At 38.0% G+C, this 21,301-nt stretch overlaps 1 protein-coding gene across 1 annotated transcript in view; it reads left to right on the top strand.

Annotated features, from left to right (window-relative positions):
* The window catches only part of LOC139478776 (acetylcholinesterase-like), a 96,874-nt gene that overhangs the window by 57,653 nt on the left and 17,920 nt on the right, over positions 1–21,301 (top strand). Inside the window, exons 3-4 of the mRNA XM_071261395.1 lie at positions 18,774–18,930; positions 20,087–20,272. Of these exons, the coding sequence (XP_071117496.1) occupies positions 18,774–18,930; positions 20,087–20,272 (343 nt within the window). The remainder of the gene's footprint in view (positions 1–18,773; positions 18,931–20,086; positions 20,273–21,301) is intronic.

Below are 21,301 nucleotides of genomic sequence, written 5' to 3'. Positions count from 1 at the left end.
GCTCGGTCAAAAGTAGGTGTGGTTGGAAGAGGCCATTGATGACTTTGCTGGTGTAAAAATGGGCTCAGTTTTTAATGTATTTCCACATTGTGTTGGGGTTGTATGTTGATGTAGTGTTGATAATGGAGGTCTGTGTTGGGGTTGTATGTTGATGTAGTGTTGATAATGGAGGTCTGTGTTGGGGTTGTATGTTGATGTAGTGTTGATAATGGAGGTCTGTGTTGGGGTTGTATGTTGATGTAATGTTGATAATGGAGGCCTGTGTTGGGGTTGTATGTTGATGTAATGTTGATAATGGAGGCCGGTGTTGGGGTTGTATGTTGATGTAATGTTGATAATGGAGTTCTGTGTTGGGGTTGTATGTCGATGTAATGTTGATAATAGAGGTCTGTGTTGGGGTTGTATGTTGATGAAGTGTTGATAATTGAGGTCTGTGTTGGGGTTGTATGTCTATGTAGTGTTGATAATGGAGGTCTGTGTTGGGGTTGTATGTTGATGTAGTGTTGATAATGGAGACCGGTGTTGGGGTTGTATGTTGATGTAATGTTGATAATGGAGGTCTGTGTTGGGGTTGTATGTCGATGTAATGTTGATAATAGAGGTCTGTGTTGGGGTTGTATGTTGATGAAGTGTTGATAATGGAGGTCTGTGTTGGGGTTGTATGTCTATGTAGTGTTGATAATGGAGGTCTGTGTTGGGGTTGTATGTTGATGTAGTGTTGATAATAGAGGTCTGTGTTGGGGTTGTATGTCGATGTAATGTTGATAATAGAGGTCTGTGTTGGGGTTGTATGTTGATGAAGTGTTGATAATGGAGGTCTGTGTTGGGGTTGTATGTCTATGTAGTGTTGATAATGGAGGTCTGTGTTGGGGTTGTATGTTGATGTAGTGTTGATAATGGAGGCCTGTGTTGGGGTTGTATGTCGATGTAGTGTTGATAATGGAGGCCGGTGTTGGGGTTGTATGTCGATGTAGTGTTGATAATGGAGGTCTGTGTTGGGGTTGTATGTTGATGTAGTGTTGATAATGGAGGTCTGTGTTGGGGTTGTATGTCGATGTAGTGTTGATAATGGAGGTCTGTGTTGGGGTTGTATGTTGATGTAGTGTTGATAATAGAGGTCTGTGTTGGGGTTGTATGTCGATGTAGTGTTGATAATGGAGGTCTTGTGTTGGGGTTGTATGTTGATATAGTGTTGATAATGGAGGCCGGTGTTGGGGTTGTATGTCGATGTAGTGTTGATAATGGAGGTCTGTGTTGGGGTTGTATGTTGATGAAGTGTTGATAATGGAGGTCTGTGTTGGGGTTGTATGTCTATGTAGTGTTGATAATGGAGGTCTGTGTTGGGGTTGTATGTTGATGTAGTGTTGATAATAGAGGTCTGTGTTGGGGTTGTATGTCGATGTAATGTTGATAATAGAGGTCTGTGTTGGGGTTGTATGTTGATGAAGTGTTGATAATGGAGGTCTGTGTTGGGGTTGTATGTCTATGTAGTGTTGATAATGGAGGTCTGTGTTGGGGTTGTATGTTGATGTAGTGTTGATAATGGAGGCCTGTGTTGGGGTTGTATGTCGATGTAGTGTTGATAATGGAGGCCGGTGTTGGGGTTGTATGTCGATGTAGTGTTGATAATGGAGGTCTGTGTTGGGGTTGTATGTTGATGTAGTGTTGATAATGGAGGTCTGTGTTGGGGTTGTATGTCGATGTAGTGTTGATAATGGAGGTCTGTGTTGGGGTTGTATGTTGATGTAGTGTTGATAATAGAGGTCTGTGTTGGGGTTGTATGTCGATGTAGTGTTGATAATGGAGGTCTGTGTTGGGGTTGTTTGTTGATGTAGTGTTGATAATAGAGGTCTGTGTTGGGGTTGAATGTTGATGTAGTGTTGATAATGGAGGTCTGTGTTGGGGTTGTATGTTGATGTAGTGTTGATAATGGAGGTCTATGTTGGGGTTGTATGTTGATGTAGTGTTGATAATGGAGGTCTGTGTTGGGGTTGTATGTTGATGTAGTGTTGATAATGGAGGACTGTGTTGGGGTTGTATGTCGATGTAGTGTTGATAATGGAGGCCTGTGTTGGGGTTGAATGTTGATGTAGTGTTGATAATGGAGGTCTGTGTTGGGGTTGTATGTTGATGTAGTGTTGATAATGGAGGCCTGTGTTGGGGTTGTATGTCGATGTAGTGTTGATAATGGAGTTCTGTGTTGGGGTTGTATGTTGATGTAGTGTTGATAATGGAGGTCTGTGTTGGGGTTGTATGTTGATGTAGTGTTGATAATAGAGGCCTGTGTTGGGGTTGTATGTTGATGTAATGTTGATAATGGAGTTCTGTGTTGGGGTTGTATGTTGATGTAATGTTGATTATGGAGGTCTGTGTTGGGGTTGTATGTTGATGTAGTGTTGATAATGGAGGTCTGTGTTGGGGTTGTATGTCGATGTAGTGTTGGTAATGGAGGTCTGTGTTGGGGTTGTATGTCGATGTAATGTTGATTATGGAGGTCTATGTTGGGGTTGAATGTTGATGTAGTGTTGATGATGGAGGTCTGTGTTGGGGTTGTTTGTTGATGTAGTGTTGATAATGGTGGTCAAGAAGAATCGGTTTTTCCATGAAAAGTATTTGATGTTGTAATTAATCCACATGCGCAAATCGAATCCTGGCAATGCCTGCCGTCCAGAGGAAATTCTGACACCAATATCTCTGTTATTTATATTTGTATATTCTTTGTTCCTTAGTAAAATAGATTGAAGGGATACTTTAGAAATCTAAATGTAATTATTATTGAGCTAGAGCAATGTTTTATGAGTTTAATATCATAACTGATAATGATCTCAACATGAAGTGATTTGTTATACCATACAGAACAGCCAGTGTCTGGATGTTGAACACCTAACTCCTCAGTTTGATTTATTTGAGGTTAAAAGGTCAGAGCTCAGTTCGAGATCCTATCCTGTATCCTTACTATGGTGCCAGCCCTGAGGTCGGTCCATACTATCTGCTCGTGTAGTACAGTGGATTGGTTTTATCTATCCATAACATACAGTGATAGTTGAATTTCGCACACCCGCCACCTTCAGTACTTAGAGTGTTAATAACGTTGTCAAACACAATTACGTACCCCCCTGAGATCTCTCATTTACCTGTCTCACCTGAGTTTTAGTTACCTGTCAGAGGTAACACCTAAAGACATCAAAGTGCCGCGTATCTCTATTGCTGTGATAAACTACTTGGGCAGGCAACGACCATCATGTTGATTGTAATATGTTTGTGTAATTATCATTGCTTTGAAGGTGTTGGCAGGGGAGGTTTGTTTGGTTTACCAGCAGGATACCTCCAATATTGCACTAGTAGCACTGTGTAATGAATATGTTTTGTCTAATATGTAAACAGTTGATAGTTCGAGTCAAGAGATCGATCATCCTAAGATAACACGTTTGTCAAAGAACCAGACCTTATTGCATTTAATGCATACAAAATATGCATTCATTCATATACTTTTTCATTATTACAGGTGAATACTTGACTATTGTTGAGATCATAACTTCTTTTCTTCTTCGTTGATCCAGGGTCATTATAACTTGACTATACCCGGGTATATGGACTTAAAATACTCGTTCGGCGTTATTGCAGAAAAATGTGCTATATTTAAATTGAATTGTTATGATTAACAGGATTATGTCAAGCTCTCACTAGAAGCTAATTGAAGTGAAACTTATTTCACACCAGCAACATTCCTAGTATCTCACGTCGGCCTTTAATTAATCGCCATGGCCAGGCCCACCACGAGTGGACAAGCTGATCAACGACCAACTGATCAACGACCAACAGCAGCAGGACACGGCTTTGGAAATAGTTTCAAAATAGCGAAATTGAGAAATTGTCCCTGAGTTGGTTGAGTAATCATTACCTGCTTGATTGATCGACTTATTAGATGTAAGTAAACCGACTAACAAATGAAAGTGACAAACCCCTTTCCATAGCCACAGGAAACACAGTTTTCAACGACTTGAATCAAACCAGCTTTGACTGCTGACAGTCCCGGGCTGAGCTGTCCTTTAAGACAAGCATGTGGGTACTACGGACCTATCACTATACAGGTCGCGAGGTGTCAATACTTTGGTATTTTACGTGACCGAGACGAGCTGACAGTTGTTACACATAATACATTATATAAGGAGAAATCGTTTCGGTTCCACATTCCGTAGTCTCCCGCGAGATCCGAGACTACAGGCAGAGCTTTCGAAAATGGCGGATGTATATGTTTCTTGCTTCATTCACAGGAATGGTGAATAATGTCAGATGTATGATTACGTGGCCACAACCAGTGTCAGTTGAACGTAAAGCGACCTTTGACTGTTACATGAATAAAGCGAGCACTTGGCCTTTATAAATCCCAGATAAGAAATCTAGCACTTCTACGACCAAAATCCTTCGTTAAATCAACACCACGGCGTACATGAATGTCACACAAACACATATCTACAAATTTATGTCTACTTAAAGATTAGAGAAACGCTTATAGAGATTAAAGGCTTTTTAGAAAGCATAAAACGGCGTATCTGCATCATGAATATGTCCAAGTCATATTCCGTAAAGCCTTGCTCCCATCAAAACGAGCAATGTCAGCGATATTTCAGCAGGGGAATATGGGAGTAGTATTAAGGCCATCACAAATTATTTAATCGTTACACAGACCTTTCCAAAAATAATTATGGGTTGGTGAACAGACGTAAAGGGTGTCCGGAATGATCCAAATTTCAATTTGTCCAGGACATAGTTCAAAGATTGTTTCCGTAAGAGTGAGTGAGTGAGTTGGGTTTAACGCCGCTTTTAACAGTATTCCAGTTATATCACGGCGTGTCAGCTTAATGTGGGAGGAAAGCCCGAAGTGATGCAGGTCTCTGACGTTTACCACTTCGGTGAAACCCACGAGCACGGGTATGGTGCTGACAAACCTAGAAACATAATCGATGCGAACCGGGATTGGAACCCACAATCATAGGTTTCTGGCGTGCCCAAGTGACGCAACTCTGCATAGCGAATCGCGGCGCCTTAGACGACTGGGCCACCCGTGCCCCCGTTTTCGTAAGAGGTAAGGTACTTCCATATAGGATTAACGCCGGTTTGATAGTACTAGCCAGCTGCGATACCTTGCCGCAGTTTAACATGGATAATACGTATACCCTACTTAAACACAGTATACGGACTCAGTGCCAGCCAGTACTTGTTTTGTCCCCTTACTGCCGAGCGCCAGACAGGGTAACAACAAGGACCATCTTTTAACGTCTTTTGGTTTGACGCGTCCAGGTTGCTTAGTTATCATACATTCTTTAAATAAACAGAAAACGAACATATTCTCTGCAGTATTTTTGGCATGAAGGTGAGGGAGTTGGGTTGAACATATTCCAGTAATATCACGGCGTTTCAGCTTGCTGTGGAAAGAAAGCCTCAATTGGTGCAGATGTTAGACGCTTACCATTTTGGTGAAACCCAAGGGCATTGGTATGGGGCTGACACCCACCCACACAAACAAAATCGACGAGAAGCGGGTTTCGAACCCACGAACAGAGGTTTCTGGCATGTCCAAGGGACCTAACTCTGTACAGCGAATTGCGGCGCCTTAGAGACTGGGCTACTCGTGCCCTCCTTATTATGAATGAATACATAACGGAACTCATAAGATGTACAAAGTAACCGCCTCGCAGGCTTTTTGGTTCTTCATCAATTGTATTATCTTAGATGAGGACTGATAGGTATCAGTAAAATGTCAACGACCACCTTCGGCGTCATCTCTTTGAAGCTGTCTAGAAAATATGTTCTTTCTTCTTTTACATGCATTAATTATAATTTGGGGCAAATGTAGTGATAGGTTTCACCAATAATGGGAGAGATGTAATTATTTAAATCAGACATGTATGACATGACATGCTGTGATAAATGACAGTGTTACGACCCAAATATTTAATCATACAAGTGAGTGAGTGAGTGAGTGAGTGAGTGAGTAAGTGAGTGAGTGAGTGCCGTCGGCTATCTCGAAGTACGTGTGGCATGCAGGGGGAGACTAAAAGGGGAGGGGGGCATTAATACTCTCAATAGCCCTCGAAGTACGATGACACACTAAAACAGCCAGGTTTGCTGTCTGTAAGTGGACGACCATAATGGTACTATTCACAGAGAGCTTCAGATGGATTCTGGATCGGACACCTGTGTGATTTGGTTGATATCTAGGAAATAGCTTATGAAACTATCGGTACTAGGTGAGCAAATACATGATTTCCATGGGTTGGTAGGGATTATATTTTAAATGTATACTTTTCAGAAACATGCCCAAAATGAATAGTTAGTCGGCAGTGGTGACAAAAATGAATAGTTTGTTTTCAAAATACACTACGTCATGTTTTGTGTGTTATTAGTGAAAATGAATAGATTGTTTGATGGCGCTCGGCAAATATATAGTTTGTTGCATACAGCTCGGAAAAAAATAGATTCTTCCCAAAAATAATCCCGACCCCCAAATCCATACAAATCAAATAGGGTATCCCTATAACTCCCATACACGTCATTCAAACCCATGCCATACATGAACGTCATTGTGAAACGTGGAGGAAAAGTAGTCGATTCATCACAAATACATTCCCTGATTTTCTCAAAGGATTAACGCAATTATACACATTTCCTGACTCAGCAGATCATCACGAGGCCATTGACAAAGTACCTGCATTATGCTCATTTGCGGTAGTATTATTTCAAAGATCTATGCTTCTACCCCCAGGTTAACACTCAAAGACACACTTCTTCTACCACATGCTTAAGGCTAAGGGTAAGATGAAAGCAAAGGACTTTGTTATTCCTTGTTAGTTGGACGTTCACACATACAGTGTTCATGGCCTCGCCGTGCTTAGTGTCTACCCTAGGGCAGTGTACGTGCTTCCTGCTGGTCTGCGTGTTCGACGTTTGAAGGCAAGGCGAACGTTCAGCCGATGTGTTGTCGTCATAGGCACTGTACAAAGGTCAGAAAACAGGATCTAAAGCGTCTGCATTTTATAAGGTTGTTCAAGCGTTAATGTAGAGAAGAAACTAAATTATATTTGCAAATTTGTAATTTGACAGATTCTAAAATTTCATCTTATTCTGTCATTTGTAAACAGATCTGATGACCTCCGTGTCAAATTATGGTGAAGTCACAATGAATGTCCATTCCTTTCTTTGAATATCTACACTAGATTTCCCGTTTTATAAGTCTTTCAGTTGGTTACCTTTTGTTAATTTTGTAAATTGTGTAAAACCCAAACATTGTTTGTAGCTTCACATAAAATTCAAACGCAATGTGAATCTTTACAATGGAAAAATAATTCTTGGAAATTCTGTAAATAATGTTTTCTCTGACAGTCGCGTTTCAAAAAGAGCAATATTCACAGAAGGCATGTCCACGTGATTTACAGACACACATACGAAATATGATTTACAAAGAGACATATTTCTTTCATGACGATACCACATGACGATGTTTTTAACAAATATTTATAAATGACTTGGTGCAAAGGCATGTTAAAATCACTGTTTACCTGACAATCCTGGTTTTCGTTGTCACAGTTCAATCCTGTGCTCTGACAGCCAAGCGGCACTAATTGGCTATGGGTTTAGATGGGGCTACCCACGGGAACAAGGGGAGAGTGCATCAGCTTCAAATCACGATGCACAAGCCACGATCGTTAATTAAACAGACACTTGACGGGGTATCGAATGAAGCAGAGAGACGACCAGTCTGCAAAAATCTTCACAACTAAGGGATCAGTTTACCCCCAAAGTCTCCGCTAGACTGAAAACAAAAATATTTGTTCGCCGGAAGGTACGAATGAACCGAGACCATACGGACATTTTGTTTAGCTTCGGGGAGATGGTTTATGTTAAAATGATAACTCGTCCTTGGGCGGGTCGAAATATGATTCGAGCTTTATTTAATTTTGTATGGAGGAGTGTTTGATATTGTTTGCAAGCCTCGTGGATTTTAACGCACGACTAATAACGAAAGAAATGCCTTTATTTAATTGGAGGGTTTAAAATATTTGCACATGTTTGTTTTGACAGTATTTGCGGTGGATTGATTTAATTATGAAACTGTCCCTGCCCATATAATCCTATAATAATTCACACAAAGGCTCCATTAATTCACCGGCATTGCAGACATGCTACTCAAATTTCGATCAAACAGCCCACATCACCTCATTTACCCATTCACCCCCGTGGAGATTCTGTGGGGACCCAATGCTTGTTGTCAGACTAATCAACCGCCATCGTACCCCACACGGCATGGATCGTTGCGCATGCGATCAGTTACGTCTTTTCCTGGTCCAGACTCGACAATTTACAAACCTAGCTTTATATATATGAAGCAGCCGTGTAAAACAACATAACTAACAAAGGGAGCATCCATTTGAGTTCTATGGGTGATGGGTGGAGTGGGGTGGGAAGGGATGGGTTAAGTAAAATATCATTTAGGAATAGTATGTTCAGAAATATGCCAATTTAAATAGCTTATTAGCATTGGTGAACATAGTCAACAGTTGTTGTTTTTTTCGGAAAATATCCAAAAGTCAGTTTTTGGGTAAATAGTGACAATGAATAGATTGCTTGATGGTGCTCAGTAAATACATAGTTTGTTGGATGCAGCTGGGCAAAAAAGATTGTTTTACCACTCTCCCTACAACTCAAATGGATGCTCCCTAACCCAATTACTAGCCCTGAACACACCGCAATGCCGCATTTATCATTTCTAAATACAAGCGACAAACCTTTCCATATACATAAGACATCTCTGCAAAAATCAGAGTCGATTTTACCATATCGTCTATATCCTGAGCATGTGTTTATGAATCACTATCAAATAGTGATGATACCAGGTGTTCGCGAAAAGGGAAGCGTATCCTGCCCCATCGGTGAACCATCATAAACACATGAAAAGGCAAGTCAATTGTTCACCTGAAGAAAAGACGTGAACATATGGTACAAGTGAAAATAGGGAATTGAATCGGACATCATTCTTGACACTCATGCGTCACATTTTGAAATGTTCTCTACATGTCTACCAAAAATGTCTTGAAAGCTTTACTGAGGCCTAAATGTTGTAACCTTTTTCAAACAACTTATGAGCAAGAGTCGTATGACGCCCTTTGAAGTCTTGGTCGAAGGGCAAGCTCGATTGTACCTCAAAAGTTGTGAAATGTAGACGCGAAAGGCTGGAGCTGCTGGAATATTGCTCGACGTAACGGGAACGTTGGCTAAAAAACTTTGAAGTCATCCCTCTTGTTATACAGTCTTATGTGGAGTGTTTTATCACTCTGAATCGTTATGCATAGATCTTAATATGAAACAGATGAGGCGGTCTCACTGGTCTCCTGCATTTCTAGTTCAGGTGGGTAAATAAGTGGAAGGGAATTGACTATTTGATGGTTATTGAACGATATCAGTTCATTGACATACATGAAAGTCAAGTTTAACTGCTAGACCAAATTAACTTGTTTTGACTTTGCCAATCCGAGCAGTAAATCCTATTCGAATGCATAAAGAAACAGATCAGATAAACTCATGTTGATCATAAAATACGTTTCATCGTTATCACATATTGATGAATACTCAAAAGTCAACATTACAATTAATCATGTGTGTAAAGATGTTTAGTTGTTTCTGAGATTTTGTTTAGATGATATCCAGTCTTAGGAAAAGGTATACATGCATGGCCGTTTTAATGGAATAGATATCGCCATGACAAGGTGCCATTACAAAAATGTGCCCATTAAATTATATTCAACCTGCGTAAACACAATACCTGGACCTACAAAGAACAACAGCAGGTTCTAAACATACACATACCATCGCCGTACACAAACAGGGGCTGACAACATGTATCAGTGAGTTATCATTTGTTATAACAAAGAACATTATGAATATAAACAATGAGATCGTAATCAGATTCACAACAAGAAGATGTACGTTTACTCGGTTAAAACAACAGAGCAAGGGATACAGTGTAAAATAATAACTATTGTTTTGGTTCAGCGCTATAGGAGTATCCACTGTATAATTTCAAGGGTCCAAGACAAAAACGTTATCCTGTGTCTTCTCTAATCCAAATTTGGTGACGATACTATGCAATGATTCTGTGAACCCGTTGTTATGATGGTATGGTTGATTAACTGACTGAATGACAATCCATCTGAAATGTAGTGAAATGAAGAACAATTTGACATAATAACATTACACGGAGCGCATTTATTAAAGATTGTCCGACAGAAGAGTGTTTTTCTTTGTATATGATACTGTAAGCCTTCATTAGCGTTGCTCACATTTTGTACTGAATGGTAAGTCCATGGATGTATAGTATAATACTAAAATAAGTGGAAAGTACACATACGCCAGTCTTTCACTGTGACAAATTGTTCTTATTGCTTATATAATCTAGAAATGATGATTTAGACTTATAATTATTTACTTAAAGTCTTTTGCAAGTCTACCCTTAATCCCTTTTCATTGTGATTGTAATTTGAGCCAGAGCTAGATCTTTAATTGTTCTACCTGAATAATTCTCTATGCTTTCAACACCTTAAATGATATGTAAGTTTATGTTAATAGTTTCTCCTTTCAAGTTGAAGTTTCGTTGTGTTTGTATGTATTAGTAGCATATCATACGCTTCAGAAAAAAAACTGCCTAAGTCTTGTTTTACGCCGCTTTTAGTATGATGCCATCGATTTAACGTCGGAACACACATTTACGAGAATTGATTGACTATTGAATGATTACATAATCATACAGTGATGTTTAAGAATATGTTTAAGTTGATGGTGAAAATGTGAAAAATTCCAATAAGAGGATCATTACATGAATTATGGACACTGTCACTTAAAATAGATAGATTCGGGATTAAGAGACCTGCCAGTGTTATAGTATTTAACGCATTTCAATGTGTGGGGCGTACATATGTATTACATATATACTTATATTAAACACACGTATAAATGCATTTCATTCTACAGCGAATAGCTAAATTGCCCGGAAAGTAGAACTCCGTATGGGAACAGCATGTTCCATTTCAATGTGAACTTCAGCTTTAGTCTATCAAAGATGGCGGTATTCCCAACACGTGAGCAATCAGCAGTCATCAGAAAGCTATTGACGTAATTAAAACAATGTGCATTTCACACATACTAGAAACATTCAGTGTATATCTGTACCATTTCTCGTACCACCGGATCTTATACAGGGCCTGGTGTTTTCTAAATCTGGTCACCGCATGGGGGGTGTTCCCCGATGAAAGGCCGTTCTGTATTTATTTCAAAGTGTGAGAAATCTGGTATATATTGACTTGTGTGTATGTATCTTAAGGAAATAGATGTCAATTTCAGAGGTTGTATATTTCCTGCCGTTTTGCAATCGAACGCGACGGTTGAGAGTTGGATACGGGAGCAGTGAGTGCTGACAGGATACTTTGTTACCTGAAGGAAATTCTATAATATGCAAAGATTGACATACCATGCGGGATTGTTTAGGTAACTATTTACATTTCCGCGAATAAAGTAATATCTTGTGAAAATATTATTGCTTTTGAATCAAAATATTTTTTATATGAGGTCAAATGAACGGTAATGGAGTCTCCTTTCTTTAGATATGTAGGTCTCATACAGTGACAAGTATTTGCATAAGGGAGAAATGGGAACATGAATATGAAAACATGCTGCTTTTATGTTGTACCAGTGAAGAAAGAACATATACACCTGATGTAAAATATAGATTCCATTTCTTATTCTCATTCTTAAGGATTGTATTCCATGTATACTATCATCCCGTATGGACAATTGATGTTACATGATCCATTTTGAGTGAAACAGTGAGTGAGTATATATTTGCTTGATTGTTAACAATATCCAAGCAATAGCATGTAATGGCTTCACACATTGTGCCCCATATTACCAAACCTAGGCGAACTAGTGTTATGTACAGCCAAACCTCATTAACTCGTGTTCCATATATCGTCAAGATGATGTGCAACTATAAATGAGGTCCCAACAGAAAGGTACTGTCACCTGTATTCCACTTATCTCCAAGTATACATTCAAGACATAATTGATGGTTATTAACCACGGACTATATTACATCTCGAAGGAGTGTGTACGAAGCATTTTTCGGTCAGAAAATTGACAGAATTCAGTTGACGGAGAACTAGCTATAGGAGGTCATGTCGTGTTTCTGTGTGGCATGAAAACAATGTCAAATATCAGAATAAGAAGGCTCAAAATATGCACTGAATACTAAAGTAGCCGAATCCTCCTTTCTTCGTGAAAGGAAATGATTTCAGGCATACCAACAGGACAATGGAGTAATGTCATAAATGTCCATTGACTAAGATTCTATTTACCTATGTGACAGTGAACCAATACTACACAAGGCTTCTTTGCTGATGTTTTCCTACAAGGATGAGAAATGAACTGTACTAAAAGATTCCACAACCGCCAATCTTACCTCATCTTGGATTGCCGAAACAGGATACGCATAAATGGCAGATGTTTATGTGTTATTTCCGATGACATTTAAACCGAATTCCTCAACATTGATATCATATGGCAGTCTTTCTTGACAGACACAACACATGTAAATGTCCTTTTTCCAATCGTACTCCATCTCTCTCTGGCTGTTTTTCGAAGCTAGAGAATATTTGATTTTTTAATATCCTTTATCCCGTGATATCCTATGTGTTTATAAGAACGTTTTCCATCCCTCCTGATGTGTAATGCATAAGAACTATTTTTGAGTGTTTACGGTAATATTTCCGATGATATTTACGCGTATGCTCCAGGGCACGGTTTCCATCCGGGGTCTTCCCTGAGCATATGTAAGTGTCACACTTTGTATATCACTGTTGATTAAACACGTGTGTAATGTTTGTTGTTAATATGCACAGTGTAGAACTATGCTGCCCAGCACATGTGCATTCACTCGACATGGGTGTCTGATCTGCGAGGGAGTGTGTGAATGAAATGAAATGAATTAGCCTTGAATCTTCTGTTTTCTTGATATTCTGCGGATGGCCGATATGCCGCAACTGTCAATATCTCAGATCTCGTGTTTCATATCAATCCAGATGAATGCACCTGAATTCTTGTATTTTATTTCCCCTTCATGAAACATACCTATTGTTGTGGTCCTTTATATCATAACCTACCATTCACTTCTATCGAACTATTATTTTGACTGACTTTAATTTCATTCAATTTAAATAGTTTCATATACTATAACACACTGTCTAAAGAAAAACGACAAGAAAAAACAACAACTTTGGGGTCTTTTTAAACAGAGACAGGAATTCATACCTAAATGGTCTTATTGTATAAATTTATATTATATAAGTCAGATACATTAATATAGTCGAATTTCGAGGAACATCTTCAGTCAGTGTATGTGTACATCTTCCTTTAAAGAATATATAAAATACCAATAAAATACCATACGTTAAAGCACTCTTTGTCGTGTTACAAGTGTAATTTGACACAATTGCCTTTTTTAATTTATTCACGTGAAAATATCTCCTGTTGTTTTCCTCTATTGTTTGATTATGAAAGTAATCCATAACCATGGAGATTGTAATTCTCCCACACCGAGCATGCATGTTACACATTCTCACTCCCACATTTCCTCCGGTTGAATCTAAACTCCTGTTTTCACAAGTGCCTGCACAATATGGGCTTTCACATATCGTCGTGTCCACGTGCCCCATTCCTGAAATTGATTTGGGACTACACGTGTTTTGGCAATGTTTTCTGGCGAGTTTCAAGGTATACTTTCGTATTGTATTTCATGGCAACGTGCTAACGACAAGGTGAAGTTTGAAGAAATTAATTCTTTGGTGGCTTACTTGCATGTCTGGAATGCACAAGGCTGTGACATTTATGTCATTAAGTAGCGTTTAAGAAATTTATACATTAATGATGACATTGATAAAGCCAAGGTTACATTTTGTGGTTCACTTGTATGTGTTCGAAGAAACAGCGTTTAAAGCATTTGTGTATGAAACTGCACCAGAAATAGTTCTCAAAGCAATGTTTATGTACAGAAATATCAAAGATATGAAGGATTCGATGAAAACGCTTTTGTGAAGACATTAGTTTTGTAGTCACTTAACCACGCATACAGTTTGTGCACTGATGCTCGTGTGCTGGGTTATCTCGAAATGTTGTCTATCCAAATTAAGTTTTTAATTACTGCATTACATATGGGAAGATCGAACTCCTGTCGTTGGCACCCATAGAACATTAAATTATTATCTTATTTGAGTTATCCCGAATAAATGAGTATCTCGAACTGTTGTTTATAGCAATACCTGCTTTAACTTTGTTATATATACCTTATATACATGTATCTAAATGATTTCTATCATGGTCCCTATTAAAGTTAACCTTATTGTATTACTTCCATTTACTCGAACATATGGCTATCTCGAAATAAAATCACAGCACCTATTGATGTTGTTAATAATAGTTGTTATACATTCTATATCTCGAACATTGTTGGTACTTTCAACATGGCAATAAGGTGAATGTGTTATAAGACATGCAAATCATATGAGGGAAAGGGGGTGGCCCCGTTGTCTTGGGCGTCGCAATGGAACCTATGGCAGTAGAATCCCTTTGATTATGTTTCTTGGTTTGTCAGAACCTTGCCCATAGACTTTGGTTTCAGTGACGCTGCTAAACGCGTCTGGGTGGTGGGGTAGACTAGTGTTTAAAGCGTTCACTCGTCACGCCGAAGACCCGCGTTCGATTCCCCACATTCGTTTAAAGTGTGAAGCCCATATCTGGTGTCCCCCCGTCTTGATATTGCTGGAATATTGCTAAAAGCTTCGTAAAACCATACTCACTTATTCACCCTAAACCCGTCTAAGACCTGTACCATTCCTTCTACATCAAACTGACTGGTGATAGAACTGAAATATTTGTCAAAGCGGCGTTGAACCAGACTCGACAACTCAAAACTAAAAATTAAACGCATACAAGAAACAGGGGAATTATAATTTGTCAAAATGTATATGTGAGATTCTAGTTGCAGAATATCTATGAATTCTTACTCAAGAACAAGTTGCGGATGACTTATGAAACTTTCTAATTACAACTTTTGAAAAGATAACTAATGGCATAAAATGTATCTATTCATTCACCGTATACATGTTTCTCACTAGACTTTCTTTTCAAGGTATGTGGTAATTGCTTGTGATATGAAAGATAACCCACAAAACCGAAAACTGGTTGTATAGAACAAAATACATATTATTTTGTCTTTTGAGGATGAAACATATATTTTCTCCTCCTATCACTTGTCAAAGGATGACTGAAAGTGTTTACAAGAAGAATCCACCACTGAAGTATCATCGCGGTTTATTATAAAACCATTTAGACTTATACCAAAGTATCTGGTGTCCTTTGAAATGATTTAATAATATGATAACATTAACAATGTAAACCTCATCCTTTGACACGTTTTTAAAGACATGAATTTCACGCAACGCTGAACTCGTGCTTGAAGCACCTCCCAAAAGACTTTAAATGTTGTCAAGTGCATATCACCTTCAAACAAGATTATAATATTTCTATGCCGATTGAACTTGGTGGGGTATTGAGCTTGCTTGACAGGGTATTCCTGGAGCGAGCATGATTGGAGAATGTGTCTGTTGGCACGGGCTTGATCTGGGCTTTCTAAAAGTGATACTTGAAATATTTGCATTTAACATCTGTCTGCCGAAAGGTAACAGAAACAGGCCATCTGTTTTCCGAAAGGTAACGGAAACAGGAGTTTTAAAACAAAATTCAATATTTTATTTGTTTTGTAACAAAAGAGTGTAACTACCTAGTATTTAGAAACAGAAGCATATCAAAAGGACTCCTAGAGGATAGTAGATAGTATCTAATTCTAAGAGAACTCTTGTACGCGAAATGTTTCCCTCCCTTGATTATTGTCCATCATCGTCCCAGTACCCTTCACATCACTACAGTAAAATGCACAATACGAATAACGAACAATAAACACATTTGATTTAGTTAATGAAGAGCAAAACATAATAAATTTCAGTTCCTTTAAGATGTAGCGTATATATAAGACCTTATAAGTTATTGTCACTGTCAATCATATACTTCCTGGTAAATAGAAATGTGCAGTGATATCCGTGTGACGCCACATTATCAAGCTTAGGTACATATTTGTATAGTATTACATTTATACACCCAGCTTAAGGTGTAATACGTGTAACTCCCATGAACCACAAAACATGGGTTCTTCTGATTTACCTAGTATGGTGTTTGTAGTATTTAAAGGAATACAATATAAGTATTTCATATGACGAAATGTGGACTTTTATCGTTAAGGTATGTTTATGAAATACAAAAAAATCTTGAGCCTGCTTTCACTTGTAAGACTGTTGTGTTAATGTGTCGGTGATGCCTGGCAGACACGTTTGACATTCCTGTGAGACACCCGCGGGTGTATACAAGTGAGAAACATTTTGTTTTATTCCTGTGACGTTTTCGTCAAGATTACGACACAATCAAGAATTATATGGTTATTCGAATAACCATAAATCTAAACTATGCCATTCCATATCTCGGCGGTGGCAGAACAGGTCTGGTATCGTGTGGAGAATACTTAGATAATGACACCAACTTGCCTTCACAGATAACAATATCATAAAATCACGACTGGCCGAATGTTGGTTGCTTATCGTAAACTGAGTTCTGAAAAGGTTCTGACACGATAACAGCAAAAGAAACGCAAAACACTTTACATGTACGTAATAAATTGAATTCCGAAATTCTGAGTCTGCTGTTTGATTTATGGAAACGATTTTACTCATCTTTTAAGATGCACTGTTGCAACGTGTATACAATGTGTAAGATAAGTAAATAAACTAACACTCAATGTGGAATGTGCTATCAGATAACGTTTATTCTCAGTATCTGCTTCACTCAAGGAAACCATACTGACACGATAAAGGAAAGTATGATATACATTAAGTCAATTAAACGCCTTCCTTCAGAATCTTTTGATCTACGAAAAATTACTTTACAATTCCCAAGACAAATGGAGTATTATATACCTTTGTGAGAACTTAATATGTAAAATGAACAGCATCCATACTTATATCGGTTATATCAGACGGGGAATGTAGACTTGATAAAAGAAAATATTGAAATAGAATTCAGAAAAAGGTTGCATATTTTTGACACTATATAAAAGAAAAAAGAAAATTGCGTATACTAGTGTCTAGTCAAACCAACCTGTTATCCGAGATTAAACGGATTTAAAGTTATTTATTTGTTGTATTTACAGAAGCAGATGCTCAGCTATACACTCACGTGACATGTAACATCTAGTTTTCATGTCATTGCTTCCTTAATGGAATTTAATGAAATTAAATTCAAAGGAACTTCATTATCCAGCGCTATAAGAACTTTCCACATTACAGAGAACACAAATACTAATATTCATGTTATATTTATGTGAAAAATATGCTTTAGAAGATGTAAATAATTATATGATATAGTTATATGCATGTTTTGTAGTATACCATACAACTTATGAGAACATATGGACGCCGTTATTAATAAGATTATGAAATTTACCATATTTGATTATAACATTTGTTGAACTAAGGTCATCTGGTTGTATTTTCTTTTACAAATTAATACAATTATTCTATCAGAGGCCGTAGTGAAACATTATCAGTTGTATGGATTATCCTATCAAGATGACACTTGACAAATTCGCCTATAATTAGATGTTGTGTCTCCAAATGGATTAAAGAAAGTAAGATGATATACGAGCATCCTGACAACTAGTTGTACTCGTACAAGACCTCTTCTGTAACATTAGACTCTCAGCTTTGTTAGGTAATCCTTCTCACACGGATCAGAGGCGAGATGTTATTTTTTCTCAGTAAACTGGAAATCAACCTCTCGCCCTTCAAGAAGTATAAGTACCTATTTTAGGATTAGCTCTAATTCCGTATTGTCTTATCTGAATCTATCCGCTTCTCTTTACGCCCAAAGTATTTACAAGTTAGAAGTGTTGTATTTACTTATAGTTTGCCACAGCAAACATTATGAAACATTGTAAAAACACAAATGAAACTTCGTGTATATAATTAAAGTGTCATCTCCAACTTATTCCGTGACAAATTGTCATATTTCACGTCATCAGAATGCCGATAGGAAGAACGGTTAGGGTACCGAGAAATACAGAGGAACGTTTTTTGAGACTGATTAAACATCTTAATCCTAAAATATATAAATTAGAAAGTCAAACAGACAAACAGATAGAGGATGTGTGCATTAAACTTCATCAATGGAGGTATGCATCCTTTTCGCGAACACCTGGTATCATCACTATTTTACAGTGATTCATAAACACGTGCTTATTTATTATATATTCGAATCGTACTATGGGCTCTGCTAGAGATTTTAGTTATGATGATGGAAATGTTTTTTGTCGCTTTTATTTATTGAAAAGGTATATATGAAGCATTAGTACGAGAGATGTTCAACGAAACTTTAAGAAACTGAAACATATCAGTCCTAAATTGAATTGTGATAGTGACAGCTTTCCTTTCCAATGTATTTTACATGTTGTAAATTTAATTTCATATAGCGGTGAAACAACAATGAATACGTCTACGGCGTTTAGTATGCCTCTTTAATTTACAACGGATGTGTCAATTTCTTATGTGATTTTCTTTCCCTTGTAGCACAGCCACCACCAGAAGAACAGGAAGCCATACCCTATCATGGTGTATATTCACGGAGGGTCCTACCAGACAGGCATGGGGTCAATGCTAGACGGTGCACCACTGGCCACACATGAAGTCATCGTCATCACTTTAAATTACAGACTGGGTCCACTCGGTAAATTCTCAACCTTTAATGGTCATAGGTCTACCCAAATTTATTTTCATATTATCAAAGGTATCAAAGGATATACATATTGACAAACAGTCAATGTGAATAAAGGACAAGGGCCTACTGAATAAACGAGTAGAATGCATTCAGAATGCATCTGCTTTTCTTGCAGATGAACAAAACCATTTGTCAGAAATGTCATTGTTTACGACAATCCGTTCTGTACGGAGTTATGTTATTCTAGAAAATAATTTAACGTTTTCCTGGACATTTAACGAAATATGTGAACGGTGAAAATGCAGGTACACATTACACACTCCTAGACGCGAAATGCCATTCACACGTTTGCTCATGAACGTCGTCTGTAAACGTTTGTTTCAATTTAAACAAATTGAAATGATAACAAAGGGTATGATTGTCTTAGTACCCCGATGACCTCAATTGTTTATTCTTCAAACCGTCCTGGAATGTGTTGAACGTGTTGTCATGACAACGTCAAATGTTTCACATTCCCCAATTACCAAGTGTTGATACGTACAAACTAAGCTATAGGAACCAGATGTAGATTGCAGGGTTGATTTAGCAATGTCACATGTGCTGGTTTGGTCAGGTGGTCTCACTTTTAATGTTTGCCTTAGGAGAAATATGTGAGGAAGTGTCTTTTGTTGAGCGTTTATTTTATCAGAGGTTGACCTTGACAAGGTGCCTTATTTAATCCTTCCTTCTTGTCTCTATGGTCAACCTCCACATTTCAATAGATTTCATTTAAATATTGTTTTATATTTGTTGACCTCAGTGAGTAGTCATATATGAACATATATTTTACATTGATAGGATAGACATGTGGCTTCTTGCGTAGGCGTTTCAAATGGTCGGGATTGATACCTGTACACATACATGCACGTAAGCATTAATATATATGTATATTCACAGTATGCATTATTATATCCTAATGTGGACACCATCACCCGCACGAATGCTCCTGTTTATGTCATATCGTTGACTCTCACCAAGGTTACCAGAATATTCTCATAACGGTCAGTAATAATATTGAGGGGCTATAAATTATATATGTGTTCTTATATGACGTTGCTCTGTTTATGAACTATTTTATTTCATCTATTAACAGTTTACTTAATATACAGTCAAATATGTTTTAAAGGATTCCTGTCTGCTGCGGATTCTGAAATACCCGGGAATTTTGGAATGCTTGACCAAATACAAGGTTTAAAGTGGATCAAGGAGAATATAGCAGTATTTGGTGGTGATCCAGAGCGAATTACTATAGACGGTCACAGTGCCGGCGGATGCAGTGTTGGTCTCCTGATGTTTTCTCCTTTAGCAAGAGGTACAGTGACTTGCAATCCATACTAACTTATTCTGGAGAACTCCCATAGTCACGCTACAACATAATGTAATCCGGGAAGCACTTTAACCTAATTGATCACTGTGAGTGAGTTGAGGTTAACGCCGCTGACAGTATTCCAGTTACATCACGGCGTGTCTGCTTAATGTGGGAGAAAAGCCCGAAGTGATGCAGGTCTCGGAGGTTTACCACTTTGGTGAAACCCATGAGCACGGGTATGGTGCTCACAAACCTAGAAACATAATTGGTGTGGTCATTATGAAAAAAATGCTTATAAAGACTATAACTAAACCAGTAGCAAGTATATCACGGTATGGAAATAAGATGCATGTACATTGTCCTTATGAAATAACGAAGTGATTTCAATTGACCAGAAATTAATCTAACATGTAACGATATTTTCTGCATATATATTTTCACATCTGTAATCTCTCACTGATACTAAATGTAGCAGGGCGTGGAGTCATCCCACAGATGACATCCTTACCTTGTCAGCTTGCTGACGGGGTTAACCTCTTTGGTCATGTGGACAAGGCGTCCGACCTCTGATCAGAAGGTCCGTGGTTCGAATCCCATCACGGGACTCGGAAATTTTATGGCCGCTACATAAACATCAACGCTCACATGAACAAAAATGTTTCAGAAGAAGTATATCGTAATTCCTAACAGATATGGCACATACATAATGTCATTATGACATTATTTCCTGTAATTTTGCATAAAAAAAAGAAAATATAAATATTTCGTGTTGTGTTGACATTGTAACGATTTAAGTTTACCAACATGTACCGATTTAAAAATGCGTTCACATAGAAGATAAAGGTTATTGTCACGCTCAAAGTAAATGCATTATTTCAACAAAATAAGTGTGACAACATCCAGTAAAATTGTTCACACAACTAAACAGTCTCCGTTCAGAGTACTGATGCCCTGCCGAACAAATGTTTCCCCTGTATATCGGCGCCCATAATTCTTCGCATCATTATATTTTCTGATTGCAGGAGGCTGTAA

The sequence above is a fragment of the Haliotis cracherodii genome, unplaced genomic scaffold (assembly GCF_022045235.1).
Source record: "Haliotis cracherodii isolate W230 unplaced genomic scaffold, xgHalCrac1.p SCAF_4, whole genome shotgun sequence".
In the NCBI taxonomy this organism is placed as follows: Eukaryota; Metazoa; Mollusca; class Gastropoda; order Lepetellida; family Haliotidae; genus Haliotis; species Haliotis cracherodii.
This window is presented reverse-complemented; position numbering and strand designations above follow the sequence as displayed.